Raw genomic sequence first — 18632 nt, forward strand, 5'->3', positions numbered from 1 at the left:
CATCGGGACTTCTAACTAGGAAGAAACTTCCTCGTCCTCGTCACTTCTTTCTCCTTTACAACCATAAATGATCCTGCGGTGAAAGCTAAAGACGATTCTTATCCCACTTATCCCTTGTCCCTTTACTGGCATATCTGAGCACGCACCAGCTTGGAGTCTGAGGTTTCCAGATCGAAGAAGCTAAACAAACTTGGGCCTGGTCAGGATTTAGATGGGACATGGCCAAAGCACATTGTGTGCTGCAGGAAGAGGTGCCAGTAGCTCAGTGGGGAGCTCCCTTCCTTCTGGGCTCCCAGTCAACCAAGGCTCCAGCATGGTGTCAGGAGGCTCGGTCAGCGCAAGACAGATCCATCTGCCCTGCAGCCAGCTCTGCTGGCTTCCTTTATTTATTCACCTTGTTGAGATGTTATGTAAATGACCAACTGCCACAGATCTAAGACACATGCTAATCCTTCGAGAGGTTAAGGAGAATGTTAAACGTGCACGTTCTGTCTTTGCACAGTTATCATCGGGAAGCGTCGGGGCTACGCTTTTCTTCCATTACTGGTTTGGTTAAAAAAAATGATCCCTGGTTTGTGAAGTGTGCAGCGAGAGCACACCAGGCAGAGATTTCACCGTGTGAAAAAAAAATAGGGTCTGATTCGATCAGGGTTGAACCAGAATATAGCTGAGGAGGAAGAAAATTCGGCTTGGAGACACATTAACAGTTAAAAAATGGACCAAAGGAATGGGGAAAAAAAGAGGTTTAAGTTTTGCTAGTTGAAAAAAATAATTAAATTTTATGCAACAATTACCAGTAACCAAACTGTGGAAGGAATCACTACTAAGCAGCAATGAAGACTCGTATATTACCGGAAACAACAAACATGGTACTAGTAAAGAACTATCAGCTTTCTACATGCCTGTAATTAACATGTATTAGTTGCATGGCCAAACTGTATAAGGGCTCTTACTGTATATGCACAACAAATGGGAGTGTTAAGACATCCTTGGAAAAAGCTTTTTAATGTTTTTAAAATACAATGAAAGAGTTGGGAAGGTGAAAAAATGTCAGAGAGACTGTGTAGTTTCTGCTGAAATCAAACAATGTATACTACCTGCGAATAATGGACAAAGAAGCAATTCACTCAAGAGGGTTCTGCTGGAGTAGAATCAGTATATATTCAAATACTGTTAGAATGCATCATATTTAAAATGGCTTTGTGCTATGAGAGAATATTCCATTAAAGGTAACAAATCTAATGCATATTTCTATTGAAATTCAGCTCTTTGATGAAAGAAACAAATGAGCACCATTAGGCTCCAACCTAATGATGAAATGTCCACTTAATACATAATATAACAATACATTAGGTAATCTGTAATGTCTTTCTGCTACACTATGGCTGTTGGTTACCAGAGCCCTTTGTTCTAGAATAACACTATCTTTTAAGACAAATCTGTTTATGTCCAATTTCTTAGACAGGAAACTCAAGACAAGCACAGAAAACAACCCGCAATGCATCAGTTCCTTGCCTGAGGAGTGACAGAAATCAGAGTTTCCTCAGTTTAGTCAATGTGTTACAATGCATTCTTTGAGGTGTTACAAAGTTAGTACACTTAACGTCCCCGCATTTACCAGTGTAACAACCTTCCTTTTTACTGCAAAAAGCCTTTACACTGCCATCCGACAAAATGTTCACAGAATTGACAATATCTACTTACAGATTTTAAAAATAAAAAATAAATTCATTAAAAACCTACAGCAGGAAAATTCTGTCTCGGAAGAGCCATCTAGAAAGGCAGATGAACAATGGCCTTCCCAAACTCGTTTTTCGAAAATGTTGTACTCATTTTAATGCTAAGTAGCACATTACAGCTACAGCACCACTACATCTCATTGGCCAGGACAGGGATCAGTAATACTAATAGAGAACGTACAGGTTCAGTTGTCTTAATGTCAGGCTGTAAAGCTATATATACACGGGCGGAGCAGTAGCTCTGTGGCTAAGGATCTGCGCCTGTGGCTGGAAGGTTGCCGGTTCAAATCCCGTGGCCGGCAGAGGAATCCTACTCCGTTGGGCTCCTGACCAAGGTCCTTAACCCCAGCTGCTCCAGGGGCGCCGTACAATGACTGACCCTGCGCTCTGATCCCAAGCTTCTCTCCCTGTCTGTGTGTCTGTGTATCATGGAGAGCAAGCTGGGATATGCAAAACGACAAATTCCTAAAATTGTATATGGCCAATAAAGTAATCTTATCTTATTTCAGAAACAGTTAACAGTTAAGAGAAAAATCCAGACAAAGTCCTGAGTTGAAACCAATACAAAAGTTATGGCAATACATGAAGATTGCAGTCCATCAAAACTCCCCAAAGAATTTGGCAGAACTGTCGCAATTTTACCAGGAAGAATAGGCAAGATTATGGAGAGCAAGCTGGGGTCTGCGAAAAGACGTATTCCTAATGCAAGAAATTGTATAGGGATAATAAAGTGATCTTATCTTATCTATAAAACAGGTAATGTCGGCAATGAGTTCCACAAACCTACCTAAACATACTCTGACAGCTTTAAAGAACTGAAACCCCCAAAAACATATATTAAGACTGAGCTCATTTCACCTGGACGGCTTCTGGCAACCAAATGTTTTACTTTTTGCGAGGCAGAAAATTTCAAGCTCAATTACGGGCACGTACAAAACCACAAAGCCAAAGGTAGTGTCACATCCCAAGGCACAGAGAAACAGTTATGTGAAACCTCGCTTCTGCCAGGTGACGATGACACACGCTGTAAGCCAATGTCATTTGCACCATCATGCAAAATCCTGAATAAGGTGACAGATACTGCGGAACAAACATACCTGTTGCCCCGCTTGGGTGCACTGACTAGGCAGGGCTGCTACTCCATATCCTGTTTGAAAATGCTGAGCAAGTCCTTTGCATTTACCATCTTTCCACAGTTGCTGCTAAGGAGGATAAGGCGTTTCTGCACTTGAGCCAAATCAAATGACAGCCAACTAATTAGTGGTAAATATTCGGATAAACAAACAAAGCAGGTGATGTATTTCTACACTTGAGCGGCTGGGGAAAAGTGAAGAACAGAAAACACTGCAGACATCACGATATCGCTGCCATTCATAGAAACACGCACTCTAAAAATGCTCTACCCTTCATAATAAAAGCCTGACATTTTTTTGTTTTTCAGTTTGGACCAGTCAAAAACAGACATTGTGTCACCAAAGCTGGGGGGGCTGAAGCTTGCACTATACCATTCTCACAGACCCCCTCTACTGAGGTACAATTAAAAGCCGTTGCAAAATCCTTGGTTACAACTTTGCTCAGTGAAGTGAATGGGAAGCAAAACATACCTGAAGTTAAAATCCGATGAGAGGCCACGCATGTTCCTGAATACAGCCTCAAACGGATTACTGCGACTTATGTAATGTGCGTGCTAAAGGGGAACCCTGGCAGCTGATACCTGCAGACCATGAAAAAGCGAGCCAGTGCATAGAGGACAGATTTTTTTTTGTCTTCGAAACTGTTATAGCCATATAGTCATGGTGTTTTTTTGGAAATGGGGATCAAAGGCCAAAAAGAAAAGAAGCTTTAACCACCTTCTAACATGTTCTCGTCAGGTTTCAGAGGCAAGGTTAGGCATTACCTGTACAGGTGTGGGGCCCAGGTATTTTCCAAGGAAAACCAGGCTGCTACTTTGTGGTTTATTTGTCTCGATTAACAGTCTCATTAAACAGGCTGAAGGATACACACTGAGAGAGAGTCGCATGGTTTATCATAAGGAAAGCAAAGACAGAGATAGAGAGAGGGATATGTTATTGCTCTCTCCGATGGGCTAATTCCTCAGGTTAGCAGTTCCTGGGTTCCTCTAAGGTCAGGAAGAAGGCGGGTGGCATTAGAGTCTATTAGGCTGGGGTTTAGGAAAAGTTAGGAAAACTGAGTAGACTAGGAAAGTACTAGCAGACCTGACTGCTGCCATGTCAGGGGCGCTAGTCTGGGTTATGGTTGGTACCAACAGGGGGGCTTGCTGGTGCACGATGTCATTTCAGCGGTGGATGGGATGGGACCACTCCTGTACGTCCAGTAACTTGGGATAGAATGGGCTATATAAATGCAAGGGGACTATTATTAAAGATCCCATGGCATGCTTCCTAACAATGGGGGTGTTATCCCTGCGGTCCTGGCTAAATTCCTGGGCTGCAATGGTCTGGCTCCATTAAAGTTCCCCCATAATTCAACTAGTGAAGCAACTACTGACTTCTCCACCTGATCTGCCGAGTGGTGGTGCCTATTGGGTCCCATGTGTCACCCATGTGGGTGCAGCACTTCAGCACTGTATGTAAAACACTTGGAATACCTATGGAGGAAAGTTTCTATATAAATGCAATTAACATTATTGTAGTGCACGATCTCTTAGAGTTTACATATAGGAGCTTAAACAATGATGTATTCAATAAAGGCTCGTTTAAATGCCCTTTCATTTAGATTTCCTTGTCTTACTTTGCCGAATTATTTTATTGATATAGATTAAATTAACTCCTGTTTCTCGTTTTCCTTCCTTCAAAAAATCAGGATACCAGAATGGAGCTGAAGTGTAATTCTGCCACTATCAGCACTATCAGTACTTTGCAGGAGTAATGAAAGTTGGCTCAGACTAAATGGTTCATTTTATGTTATTAAGAATGTCTTTACAACTGCTAAAAGGTGAAATATTCGGAAAAAATTACCATCCATTTGCAGTACCACTCTCCTTAGTAAACAGATGCAATTTCATACAGATATTTTTATCACTTCATTCTTTTGCACAGTACGCTCTTAGATACTAGCACTGATTGTTTCTTAACACCTTCAGTAAAATACATTTGTGGTAGTCAAGATGCAACATGAACATATCAGTGGATTGTTAAGAAACAATTAAGTTTTTCCAACTTTTTCTGCAGGGTTACATACTCCATGGGAGGAATCAATTTGTTCTCGACAAAAAGGAGAAAAGAACATCAGATCTGGCACAATCAGAATTTATTACTCTATCAAAGAAATTAAAGTGTTCTTTTGCGCAAAGTAAAAACAGGAAAGCAAATGGATAAAACATAGGAATAATAGGCGTGTTTTCCATTTCAAAAGTGTCAAAGGTCATGTGGTCTTCACTGCCAAGTACAACTGTAGCTTAATCTGGAAGGAAAAGCATTTCACTAAATAATTTAAATGTATCCATTACCAGAGATCTAAAGAAGCCAAACCGGAAAACAAAATCTGAATTGTAAATGAGGTGTTCACTAAGTATAAACCCCACAGAAAAAAAACTGTAAATTTCTAAAGAAAGCTTTCTATCTTTAGGTGCCCTATAGTACATACATGCATTAAAAATGGGCACTTTCCAAAGGGTTAGGTGGCTTCATTTAACTAACTGATCTTTGATCTCAGATGCCCAGAGTTCACATCTGGCTCCGGTCACAAGTGAAAGCTTGGTGGCGTTTAGTTACCAACAATCATCTGCAGTACAAGTGAGGAGAAAAAAAAAAAACACAAAATGTGGTTCAGACATAATCTTTCTAAAGCTCCACTGCATCCATACAAAAAAACACAAAGAGGACAAAAAGAGAATTAAAAAAGACAGAAACCTAGTTTTTGCTCACATGGAATATCCTTGCTTTAAAACCGAGTTTAAGACAGGTAGTTAAAGTATTAACTGAAACAAACGTGTCTCTTCAGACAAGAAGAACAGTTTCAGTGGAGGTGGGCAGCTACAGTAGGTGTGATGTATGGGGGTTTCCAGGGTAATGTAATTTCAAGTCGTACTTCACTAGTGTGTGGCGGGTGGGCGGTGAGGGCAGGACTGGAGAAGGTGGGTGTTCGGCTTCGAATTACAAAGCTTCAGGAGGTCTTTGCGGAAAGTTTTTTTTTTCCTCTTCTACAAATCGCAAACCGAATGTAAATCACCACTGTAAAACTGGATGGGGCATTTCAAAGGAGAAAATAAGAAAACAAAAAGGTAAAAACGCCCCCTGAGGACCTTAAAGCGATATATACAAGAAGTGTAAGGGAAAATTATTTGTAAATTACAGCATCAAGAATGGTGCTCCAAAATATGAAAAAAAAAACCTTTGCAGAATGATCAAACTCTTTTATGAAAGAATATATCTTCATGACAGTAACTGCAGGTCTGCTGACCTCCTGACAAGCCTGTGAAAGTAATTTCCCATTTTACAGGCATAATACTAAATAATTTCATTACCTCTTGTGTCCTCCAGCAAGAAGCAACCTACAGCTGAAGGCATTTATAAATGTAAGAAATCAGTTGAAATTATTTCAGTTCAGTTTATTTGCCATATGCACAAGTGCTATGAAATGTTATAATGTGCTTATATATTTGAAAATAATGAAAATAAGGCACAAAAAGAGGTTATTTAAAATGCACAACTTTCATTCTTATATTGCAAATAAAAGAAAAGTGAAACAGAAAAATGAAAATATATGTAAAAGGTATTCATTTAAGCAAAAATTATATTTTCAATGTACTTGAGGCAGCACAATCTGGGAAATGCCAACAAAAAGCAAGATATAGCTATATTGTACTTTGAACATGGGACAAAAGTCATTCAAAAACACCACTGTTAACATAGAAAGGATGCCAACATACAAAATGCATATCAAAATGATCCTAACAAATCTGATATTTCTCTAAACTTATAACACAGTTGGACTGGACAAGAAGTGAGGATACCTTTGTCCAGTGGGCTCCCTGATATTTCTGTGAACCTGAAATAAATAAATTCAGAAGTTCACCTTTTTGCTCCTTGGTGTAGTGCAATAATTAAAATTAGCTCCCAAGTTTACCGCAATAAATATTTTGTATTCTGTAAGCTGTGTGTGTATTCTAAGCCAAGTACAACAATATAAGTCGCAGAAAGGTGGTTAAGCATGTCCAACATCAAGGACTTCAGGAAACACTGGTGACCACTTCATGATGTCTGTATTGTACAGCACCTATATTGTATTTTAATACAATACTTCTTTTATCTTTTGCTTTCTGGCTGACAAAGAGACTCAGAACTGCACAAAAAGCATAGTTAATGATTTAAGAAATAAAATTTATGGTATAACTAATAATTTTAAGCTATAGTAATTTTCCTTGCTTTCAAAGTGTTACATAGGTTTGTGTTTTTTTTTTCTTCCACAAACACAAAAGAAAGGGGAAGTTGTAAAAAATACGGAAGTAGAAGCACTAGGGCTTTCACATTCAGCTCAAGAACACTTTTCTGAGAAGCAGGAAATCTTAATGCACAAAGGGACTTTTTCCCCATCACAAATTGCAGGAGGAAAAATTAATCAAGAATGTTTTTACTGGACTTTGTTTAACTTTCTGTCCATTCAGTATCACAAGCACATTTTTATTTAGAGTAGGGAGCTGCATCAGCATGCGTGGGCTGCAAAGGAACAGGTAAACATTCATTCAGTGGCGAAAGGAAAAGAGACAATATTCCAGCTGTGGAGCTCTTTTCAGGTGTTATTTATTCAGTTCTTTATTTTTGCTTCATCGCAAAACTGAAAAACAGCAAACCCTTGAGTGCTTCACCCTTCATGCAATGTATCACATAAACATCAATAAAATGTGGTACACCACTACCTGGTCAAAGAAAGATTTAAAAACTGAAGGCAGGGTTACTGTGTTGATCTGTGAGGTTTAAGTTTGGGGTGAAATACTGCTAAATAAGGTACATAATATTGTTACCAGTTTGCAACCAAAGCTGAAGTCTATACAAACCACAGTCATATCAAGTTTGTCAGGTTCATAAACCTGCAATGTGTAGCCCCATGAAAGTCTGTTTCTAGTGCATCTCTGAAGCATCTGCACCAATTTCACCCCCCATTAGAGACCCGTTCAGCAAGTCACTGACATCAGCCTCAGCCAGAACTCCAGTTGAAAATAAAAGCTAATTATAAAACAGAAAGGACAATTCCTGCAAATATGGAAAAGAGATCCTATTGTGGGCTATTTGGTGCATCTTGAATAGAGAGCATTTGGCCTCCTTGGTCTTTCTGTGGAGACCCAGCTGGCACTGACTGGAGATTGAAAACCTATTCTGACTAAACGGGCACCCCTATTACCCCTGTACACCCATAGCTGTGAGCACCAAGTGTCCAAGGACAAAAGAAGCTAATTAATGCTAACAAATTAGATCAACTGTAGAGATCCAAGGTTCTGTACGTACGGTTAAATGCTCGTGTAAAAAGAGAGCACGTCACTTAATTATTCGTGCTGCTGGCTATAGAGATCCTTTCGCCGAATGAAAGCAATTTAATTGCTGTGGTAAAAGCTGTTCGTTATCTAAAAGAACAATGCAATACAAGGTTTCGCGCATGGCTGTGTTATTCTGTGTGTGTTAAGGCAGACCAAACTCAAATCTATACTTTGAATTGTCAGGAGCAGTCCCGTGCCTCTGTTATTAATTATCCAGATTGCAAATCCTGGCGAGCTACACACTTATTTTTATGAGATGTGGTAATTTCTTTAAAGACGTAAGATTATAAACCATGGAAGGCTTACCTCCTTACTGCTGGTACACTAAGCAAGTCATAATGGGACATTTCCTGGAAAAATAATGTGCACAAATACAATATTCATAATAATTTGTGAATTTCTACAAACCACACTTAAAACATCATTCAATTTAGTGCACAATTAGAGTTCAAATCAAACTTTTCACTGCAAGAGAAAATTCAAGTTCAATTTAAGATTTATTAACCTTGAAAGGTTGGCGTGTAAAATAAAGTTTGATGTCTCTCTGATTCCACCTCACGCCAGATAGTTGGTGCATCTTTTTTCCCCACAGAAGACCGTAATATTTTTAGACTTACAACTTATTTCATAATCTTCTGCAATAGATTTAGTTTGTTAGCATTAGCTTCTTTCGTCCCTCTTTTCGTCACAGTTATGGGTGTACTCAATAAATATTAAGATTAATGTTTTAAACCATAAGCAAAAAAACAGCACGTGAAAAGTTTTTTAAAAGGAAGCAGTCCATGCGTGTACCACTTTAGACAGCACCTGCCAGATAGGTTCATTCAGAGGAATGATAACTAGTACATGGAACTCTTATCATCTATTTCTGCTAACTTCTGCAAAGACTGATGCAGAGTTGTCCAGTAAAGGCCTTTAACACACAGGACTCAGGGTGGATATCACAAGTTTCAAAGCGTCTGCGGGAGTTGCCAAATCAATGTGTGAAAACTGTGGTAAAACTATTTCTCAACACCGAAAATAAAGAACGCAAAAAATATCACATTCATGCTCTCCAATTGAACGCAAAGGACAAATTCAATATTTTAGCAAATCATCCACATGTATCTATACAGCAAGAATACATAAAACAAAATTTCAATATTCAAAGCACCTAACCCTATGTACATTGCCTATATAAATTTATATTTAACAAGTAAAAATGTTTAAATAGACCATTTTTCCTAAAATATCTTATTTATAATACACAAAGTATGCATATTAAGTATGCTTCCTGTGTTGTACTACTCTCACAAAAAATGCCAGTAGTACTGATCACACATGAAGGTGTTAATGACACGTATTGATCTGTTAAAATTAACTATGCATACTGTAATTGGCATTTCACCAATATTTTTAAGAATATTAAATGTCTATACTTTTTTTCTAGCTAAGACTTTTAGAGATACTTTTTTTCTAGGATTGTTCTTTCAGAAAAAAAAGGATATGCCTAAGAATTTCTAAATCAAACAAACACACTTCCAAACTTATCGTGTCTGGGGGAAAAACATCTTCTCTTACTTGATATGAAAAATTATGTATGGTTTATGATATGTTCATGTTAGAACTAGTAAGTTTAAAATATTAGTCAATATTAGTGAAATCAAAGAGACATCAAGCTTTATTTTACACAGCAACTCTTCCTGATTAACAGAAAATCTTAAAACACTGCAAAGTCAAAGATTTAAGGCTAATCATCAAGGTCAGTATTGGTCCTTCCATTACAGTACATGCAGTAATTAATATTTTCATTCGTTTGTTGTATGGAAGACATACTTTTAATAAGAAGAAACTTACATTTTTCTTCTTTTAGTATTATTTTATATAGTACTTTTCGTTAAATGTATATCAAAGTGGTTTACAGCAGAATAATAAAGACACATATGTACAAAATAAAAATGGTGAATTAAACTGAATCAACTGCTAGAGTGCACAGCGCTTCTTGTTACTCTTGGTTAATGCTGAAAGTGCTAATTGACATGCACAATCTAACATAGGCTGGAGATCACTCTACAGCCCAGGAGCAACAGAGCCAGGGTTCAGAGCCGTGTTTCAGTTCTTTGGAAACCGGAAAAAAAGACCAAAGACCAAAGTCCAAAAAGTATAAATGGCATGTTAGTAAACGGGCAGTTAACAGCTCGCATGATGTCAGAAGGAGTTCAACGATTCAAGTCCACAAGGCTATGCAAGAATTTTTTTATTGCAATGCAAAATCCACAAGGACCCAGTATAAAGACGACAGGTGCTCATGCATTGTTCATGTCATGCTCATGTTATGAGCAGCTGAGTTTTGAACATCCTGCAACTTAAGAACACACGTGGATGCATCTTCAAGCACAGTTTGGCAATAATCAAGCCTGGTAAAGCCAAGAGCATGCAATACAGTAGCTTTTGTGCACCAGGCTGGCAGAGATATGAATGGACATAAGCACTGTTACGAAGATCAAAAAAGATACCTTCACAGATTTTGTGCACATGAACTTTAAATGTAAGGCTCGGATCAAAGATGACAACACGACTCCAGTCCATTGTGGACTGATTCTAACATCACCAATAACTAAAGTTAACACAGGTGTGGAGTTGAGGAGGAGAGCCTATTAGCATAACTCTAGTCTTGTCAGAGTCAAAAGCATCCCTTTTCTATATGAATAAAGATTTTTGGACACACCCGTTTGAAAATGAAGGCTGTAATCTGCAAAGAATCTGACCCAACAGTTATACAGAGATATTAAAAAGAAATGGACCAAGAATATAGCCCTGTGGGACACCAGATGTGACCAATAATGAACAACCCCTGGCTTCAACTAATTATTTCCCATGTGTAAGATAAGATATAAACCACCCGCAACAGAGTACCAGTTATACCAACAACCCTCTCTAGTTAATTGGGCAAGATGGAATGATATCTAAGTTTCAGAAGGTCAGGAAGAACAAGAATAGATAAAAGCAGCCAGCAGGAAATCAGAAACACTAACAAGAGCTGTTTCAGTACTACCCGTCAAACTGAGCTCATCAATAGCCAGTGATACAGTTTAAGATACTGAACAGCATGCCGTCTTTAAAGGAGACCAGTATGTCACGAAATGAGATTGATCTCTGGTAATCGAGAAACTCAAGTACGTTACTGTATAGAGCCACACTTCCCCCATAAGAAAACAGCTTTTGCTTCCATTTTATTTGATGCAAAGGGGCTTTATGATCAAATTTTAGACATTTTAAGTTAAATACAACACAGGACGCAAGTGTTAGGTCAGACAGATTACACTAATGATGCTGTAATAACAGCAGGATTCTGACAGTGGACACTGAGAAAAATTAAGTATAAAATATTGCGATCCTATGCTCACATAGACCCACTGTCCTAAGGGAAATCATTTACATCATCATAAAATATCAAGAAAATTTCCATTACATCTATTAGGCTTCATACTGTTATAAGAAACACAGTCTGTAATGTTCTTGTGTTCATCATGATTCTCTTCCTAAACACCTATGGCATGTAAAACATAAAAATCTGAAAATCCAACAGGAAAGAAAATTACTGTCCTCTGTATTCTGAATGAGCTTACTTTTAAAATATTTAAGCACTTCTTTCAATACCATTGATTACTTACAGTACTTACCAAATACATATAATATACCACACAGAACGTAATGAAAGAGAAACATATTCTCTCCTGTTTGCTGGTATCTTTCCAACACTCTTGTCAGGATGACAAATTTATAAAGATTAAGAGATTAAATCTTTACTACAAATAGAAAACGTTTATTGAGCAATCGCCCCTGCCTAATTATTGTGTCTGTCTGTGTCCTAAGAGGTCTGGTATCCTCTTTAGGATGTAATCTCATGACATTCCCTATGTTTTAGTGCTGGGTTTACTTCACAGGTGTGCTGTGTTACCTTGTTTTAAATTCATCTTCTGAATGGCTGAAAAGGAAAATGGAATACTAAAATTTTGAATCAATGCTCACCAGAAAAAGATATTCTATACCTACAGCATTTGCAGAAACTTACCATCGACCTTTTCTGAACAGTACTCCTTCGCCTTCTCCCTCATCATCTTGGGAATCAGAACATCTTTCTCCACGTGGCGCAGGGAAGGTTCCCCTGAAGAGCACAATTTCACAGCCTCAGTGAGAGCAGACAACAAACACCACGGCACGGGCAAGGCTTCTTACCTTCCAGGATAATGAGGCAGAAGTGCAGAGATTCCTGATTTATTTAAACTGAAATTATTACTTTAAAATGTAAATGCCAATACTGAATAAGGTGTTCTTTTTGGAGACACAGGGCAATCATAGATATCGATCCAGTAGAAAGACCACACTTCGCAACACTGCCAAAGATGGTGTCTTTCACTGTGGTGTACATCAGGGTTCCCAGTGCTGGTCCCAGGGAACCGCACGCCTGCTGTTTCTCACTGCAGCTGAGCTCTTTACCCAAATAAATCCTTAGCTCAACCAACAGGCTGCTGGGTTAGAACCTTTTCAAGCTTTTTTCTTCTTTCAACTCAAAGACAGGGAAATTTAAATTACTTAAGAAATGCCAGTAGTTCAATGCCAACCCTCCTACCTGTTTAGAAAGTTAAAACAATTAAAGACTTTGCATTACAGCTATTATTGGGTCTGTAAAGATTTCAATTATTTGAGAGCTGAAGTGGAAAAAAGTGTATTTCTCCAGAACCAGGATTGGAAACCACTTGAATTTCGTTTTATATTTTGTGTGTAAAATCAATACACATCCTCCTACAAAAAAGGCCTTCATGCCTTGTGTACCAGAAAAAATAAATTGCATAATGGCTGGGTTTTGCACAGTTGTATTCCTATTGTTTTTGATCTGGAATTGATAGAAATAATTATTGCAATTTAAATACACAGCACTATTTACAATGGACTTGTAAATAGTGCTGTGTATTTAAAAAGGGGTAAAAACTTAATCAAAGAAAGACCTTAAAAAAACACAAGGCCACGCACAATATAAACAGATTTTTAAAAATAATTTGGGTGGCTTATCGATGACACCATGTTCTTGTCTTAAATATTTTGAACGATGTTTGCAAACATAACAACTGAACTCCACCTTTTGAAAGCTTGCAGGCCAAACTACAAGGGATTTACATGCAGAATACAAATTTCAGCCATGCAGTACAGTGCAAGACAAAGATATCAGAAAAATGCCACAAAAAAATCCTGTGCAACCAGAAAACATAAGAGACTGACATCAACATCCAACATCTGCTATCTTGTTACAAAAAATGACATCATCTTTTAAAGTAGATTTATTTATTTTCACTTTTTTTATTACAACTTGACCGGGTCATTTTTTTCTCATTTTTACAGTGGCCTGATCGCAAAACCACAATGGAATGTGTTTATGCCTTCATTTTGCAGCCACTGTAGATATAGTTCATTTTGAAATTTAGGGCTTGAATTTTTTTCCCCAGAAATACAAGCTTGTAACAGTCCTGCGACGTCCTGCCATTTGCAGAAAATCAGAGCGAGAGTGTCAGGAGAATGCTTCAGTTCAAGCTTTCTAATTCTGCTCAGACCTACAGGACAAAGCCACCTCCCATAGTCCCCATGGTGATACTTCAACCACCCATGAATAATCCACCTAAAATAGTGTCAGGCTGGCAGTGGACCCCAGAGCACTCCTTTTTACATTAGCAGCTAAGCTAAGTCATCCTTGGTCACAACAGAAAACCCAGTGGCCCTTAGAACAAATATGTAACTTCTGTCTAGGCCATTACTGGGCATTTGAAGTAAAAGACTGGCAGCCTGAAACAGATTTCCAGGTAGATGCAGATTCCAGACTGGGTAATTTTATGCTAAGCATTGCAATACAATTTTAAGAAAATTCAAAATCATGGAAGAGGAGCAAATGAAAATAATAATTGTACCATATACCACTTAGCAACATATATTTAAAAAAAAACATTACAACACATTTTACTTTTACATTTTACTTATGGGAATGAGTCACAAATTCTGCATACAACATTCAGAACTAAAAGCAAAAGTGAAAACATTTTAGCCACAGCTAAAAGCATTTCCACATTATGTTGTTCTTTTTCACACATTCAAATAATAAGTAGTTCAAGTAGGGAGCTGCGTCAGCATGCGTAGGCTGCAAAGGAACAAGTAAAGGTTTATTCCATACTGAAAAGAGAAGAAAGAAAACACGATGTTTCGTCTGTGGAGCCTTCTTCAGGTGTGAGAGAGGTGTGAGGTGAAGACCTTACACCTGAGGAAGGCTCCACAGCCAGAATGTTGTTTCTTTTCTTCTCTTTACAGCATGGAATAAGCCTTTACCTGTTCCTTCAAATAATAATTATCCACAACACAGCTTTATAAGGTGTGTAATATTATAATCTGAGAACAGGAGAGTAAAGGGAGATTGAAACAAGCTAACCAGCTATTTTATTGAACATGGAACCCTGGCTTCTTTGAAGAAAGGTCTGGAAGAGATAATCAGACCAATTAGCTACCAACTACCAAAGAGGCTAGATTTGTTTAATGGCCTCCTGTCATCTGTAACCTTTAATATACTGTTTTCTGACCTTGCCCAGAAGGGACAAGCCATAACAGCATGTTTGATCTTAAGACTACAAACTCTTGTCTTACTAGTATTTTACAACTTCATCAGTTTCAACAAACTACTTTATATTACCAGGCATGCTATATAGCATGTCACCGAACCGCTATATTTCATATTTATATTATGTGTATTTTTTTACTAGCCACTAGAGACTGAAGACAATACAGTTAAGACAGCACTGGAAAATAATAATTCCAGAACGTTCTTCCTGAAGGGGCTTGGATTGCTTGACATATAGGAGGGTCCACCCTTCATCCTTCCCTGAAGCACAGGACCCCTGTGGGAGACATGCGGGGCTCATGTTGAGCCAGCAGCTCCTCTACACAGCAGGCCAGGTGAAGTGCTGAGAGATTACTTCCTCCCCAGTGGACATTAACAGGTAAGTGTCAGTAGGCCAAACTGGGGAACTGAGCCCGGACACCAGGGTTAACGCCTCTGCTCTTAGGAACAGCGCCATAAGACCTAGATCGTGGTTCCCAGTCCAGGTCCTGTTGAGCCACTGCTGGTTTTCATTCCCTCCCGCCTACATTAGATTACTGAAGCCTAATGTGATCTAAGCAGTTGCTTCAATTGATTCAAAACAGCATTTTGTTTCTAGTCACAAACCTGGGATTTTATTTCACTTACAAAACAATAACGGTTAAAGCTCCCAGCATGTTTAAGAGCTGGGCATAAACAGTTCACATTCATCTCATTATGAAGTCAGTAATAATTAAGTCAAGGAAGGGCCGGATTGTGTCACTCGGGGATGGGCTGGAGCAGAAACCAGCACTGGGAACCTCTGCTCCAGACCCAGCACAGTTATGATCTCAGTTTAACACCTGATCTGAGGGATGGCTAATAGTGACTGCACACAAGTAACATGCACCATTGTGTGCGACTACAAACAAAAAAGATAAGGCACTTATGGCCAAGGTCAGTGACGGGCAATGCCAGATAAGCACATTTGTTTTCAGATTTATTGTATTATGCCTTGTGATAGCTCATTTTAAAGCAGTTTTGCATGACAACTCACACACCACAGTTTACGCATTTTAACATAACTTCTATTGATTTTGCGATACCATATTCAGAAAATATCTGCATTGTCTGGTACAGTCTTGACTATGTTGTGAAATGCTTATTTACTACATAGTGTAATGCTTTTGACGTTGTATGCTGCTAATTAATATCGACTGATCTCACTTGTTCATGCAACATTCTTCATGACTTTGCATAGCGGATTGCAGCTTTGTTTGGAAATATGGTTTAAAAACAGTCAACAGTTTGCCCCCATCCAGTCATCGATATCCCTGATTGACCCTGTAATTAGATCAAATCCTGCTATAGGCTCCCCAGCTGGAGAGTGGAATGGAGAGTGTCATTCTGGCTCAGGCTTAGAAATCTGCAATACCTTGCTGGGAACAAATCAGTGTTGACAAGTGACACATTCAGAACAAAAACGAAAGTGGGTACTGAATGAACCCGAGTATAGCTGGGTTAAAATGCTATACCATCAGCCCCTTGCAATCATTACTAGCATGTGCTTAACAGATGCCCTTATCCGGAATGAATGACAGCACACACCATCGCTCAGGTGACATGTAAGTATGAATAACAGACAGATTAGACAACACAGAAACCATTATGAAATTTCTTTGCATTCTTGTTTTTGCACGTATCTTTCTGGTTGATGGAAAAAGCTCTAGTCAGGCTGATAGGTCAAGCGGCTCCTTGAGGTTGACCTACAGTTCTTAGTGGTTGCAGTGCTTCTGTGTTTATGCTTCTTGATGTCACAGGAAACTATATTATTTAGTGAGACCATCAGAAAAAGCTTTATGACTCTGGGGATTTTTTTTTTTACTTGCAGAAGCTGTGCACATACTATATGAGGTAATAAGACACACACATTCAGATATTCTTCTTTGAAGGGTTTTAGGTAAAATATCAGAATCTGGCCTGGAGAATCACATTTCTTACTTTATTGATGGTACTGAAGAAAGCAATTCACATTCCCAAGATAATTTATTAATGATAACAACACGTTTAAAAGTGAATCACCTGATAATGTAATCGGGCCTTTCAAAAGCACTGGGGACAATGTTTCTATGAACTTTGTCTATTCCTGTGTTTGTATAGGTGACTTTAAACAGCAATAGGGTGTCTGCCCTGTTCTGTGTTAATTTCATAAAACCCCGAAGCAGTTTTAAAAAATCCTTCTGTTTCCATCTGAAAAGCAAAACTGATATCTGCAGGTAAGACACCCCAGTTGTAAAACCACCAGCACGAAAAAATCGTGTTTCACGCAAACTGCTCGTTGTTTTTTTAAAGTATCCAAAACACGTCGTAATGACGCAGTAAAGAAGTTCACATAGTAAACAACCGCAGTTTAGAAAAACGATAAGCGCCATACCAGTTGACACCGGAGGGTCTACTCCACTGTGCCTTTTTCGCAATGCTAAAAGACGAATAAGGCTTTGCGTTACCATCACCAAGAACTGATAATAAGGGCCGAATGACATGCCAGTAATATTAATTTGAACGGGCTCTGTGAACTGTCTTCAACACCCTGATGCTGTTACAAATGTTTCCTATATGAAATGTGCTAGGCACCTTGTTTCAAACAGCACGGGGGGGGGGAGGGACTCTGGTGATAACCCCAGCATTTTTTCTCCAGCCCTTTATGAGACGCCGCGCAACGTTTACGGTACCTGTTTTGGCTGGCTCCATGGGTAAAGGGATTTGAATCTCGGGTTGCTAACGAGAAGCCAGTCCCCCGTCCGCACCAACCATGCTGGTTTCAAAGTGACCTTTCACATCCGCACCAGAAGTCCCGCCTTCCCCGGCGCCGCTCGGCCAATCCGGGGCCCCGGTGCCGAGGGGAGCTGCGCCGGTGGGGATGCGCAGCACAAGCCCTGCTGGCAGGTTCGCCGGGTTGTGCGAGAGCGGTTGCCCCGGCGCAGGTCACCAGCATCCTTAAAAAACGCCTTAAAAAAGTAAGCACGGTGGTGCACAACAGCTGCCTCTGCCGCGTAAGAGCCGAGACTTGACCCAGAGTTTAAAACTTTTTACCTTACGAGTATACCCTTACATTAATGTTACACGGATCAAGTTCTGTGCTGACGTTTAATGGAGTCAGGGAGCACCCCTTTTTAGGCCGATTTACTTTTCTTCCCTCCTGGTCATTTCAGAAAACGAAATTCCCACCTGCTCGTTTATCGGTTAAAAAAAGTCTGTGTATAATTGCGTAATGCAGGCTGATGTTGGCTTCATTCAGAACGTTTCTGCCCTTCATAAAGACGCTGACGTGAAATGCAGTGCATCATTGCAATTAACAAGACCAGTATGAAACTTATTATTATTAGAGGGTGTTTTGATTAATAATATTTCCCCCGTTTTTTATCATTTGTGCATGGATGTCAGATCGGTCATGTAACCCCTACCATGTTATATTGGCCGCGTTATGCACGACTTCTCCACGGCGCCCCGACCTCATTCTGCGTGGGTCCCTGCGTGAGTCCTGCGGGATCCCAACACGTTGATTCCCCTGTAGTCGTAATCTGTGTCAGGGCTGTGAGGCAGGTGGCCCAGCGCCTCTCTTCCTGGTTTACAAAAATTTAAGACTGGTACTCACTTGGTCTGTCTGGCCAGTTTGATCATAATAATAATAATAATAATAATAATAATAATAATAATAATAATAATAATTGCTTACACTTATATAGTGCTTTTCTGGACACTCCACTCAAAGTGCTTTACAGGTAATGGGGATCCCCTCCACCAC

General features: G+C 39.2%; 1 protein-coding gene across 1 annotated transcript in view; it reads right to left on the reverse strand.

Annotated features, from left to right (window-relative positions):
* The window catches only part of cmc1 (C-X9-C motif containing 1), a 31949-nt gene extending 14261 nt beyond the window's left edge, over positions 1 to 17688 (reverse strand). The window contains exons 1-2 of the mRNA XM_088929265.1: positions 17560 to 17688; positions 12287 to 12379 (exon numbers count right to left, since the gene is read on the reverse strand). Of these exons, the coding sequence (XP_088785391.1) occupies positions 12287 to 12379; positions 17560 to 17578 (112 nt within the window). The 5' untranslated portion in view covers positions 17579 to 17688. The remainder of the gene's footprint in view (positions 1 to 12286; positions 12380 to 17559) is intronic.
* Positions 17689 to 18632: the final 944 nt, after the last annotated feature.

Source organism: Atractosteus spatula, chromosome 12, assembly GCF_055471065.1.
Source record: "Atractosteus spatula isolate fAtrSpa1 chromosome 12, fAtrSpa1.hap1, whole genome shotgun sequence".
NCBI lineage: Eukaryota > Metazoa > Chordata > Actinopteri > Semionotiformes > Lepisosteidae > Atractosteus > Atractosteus spatula.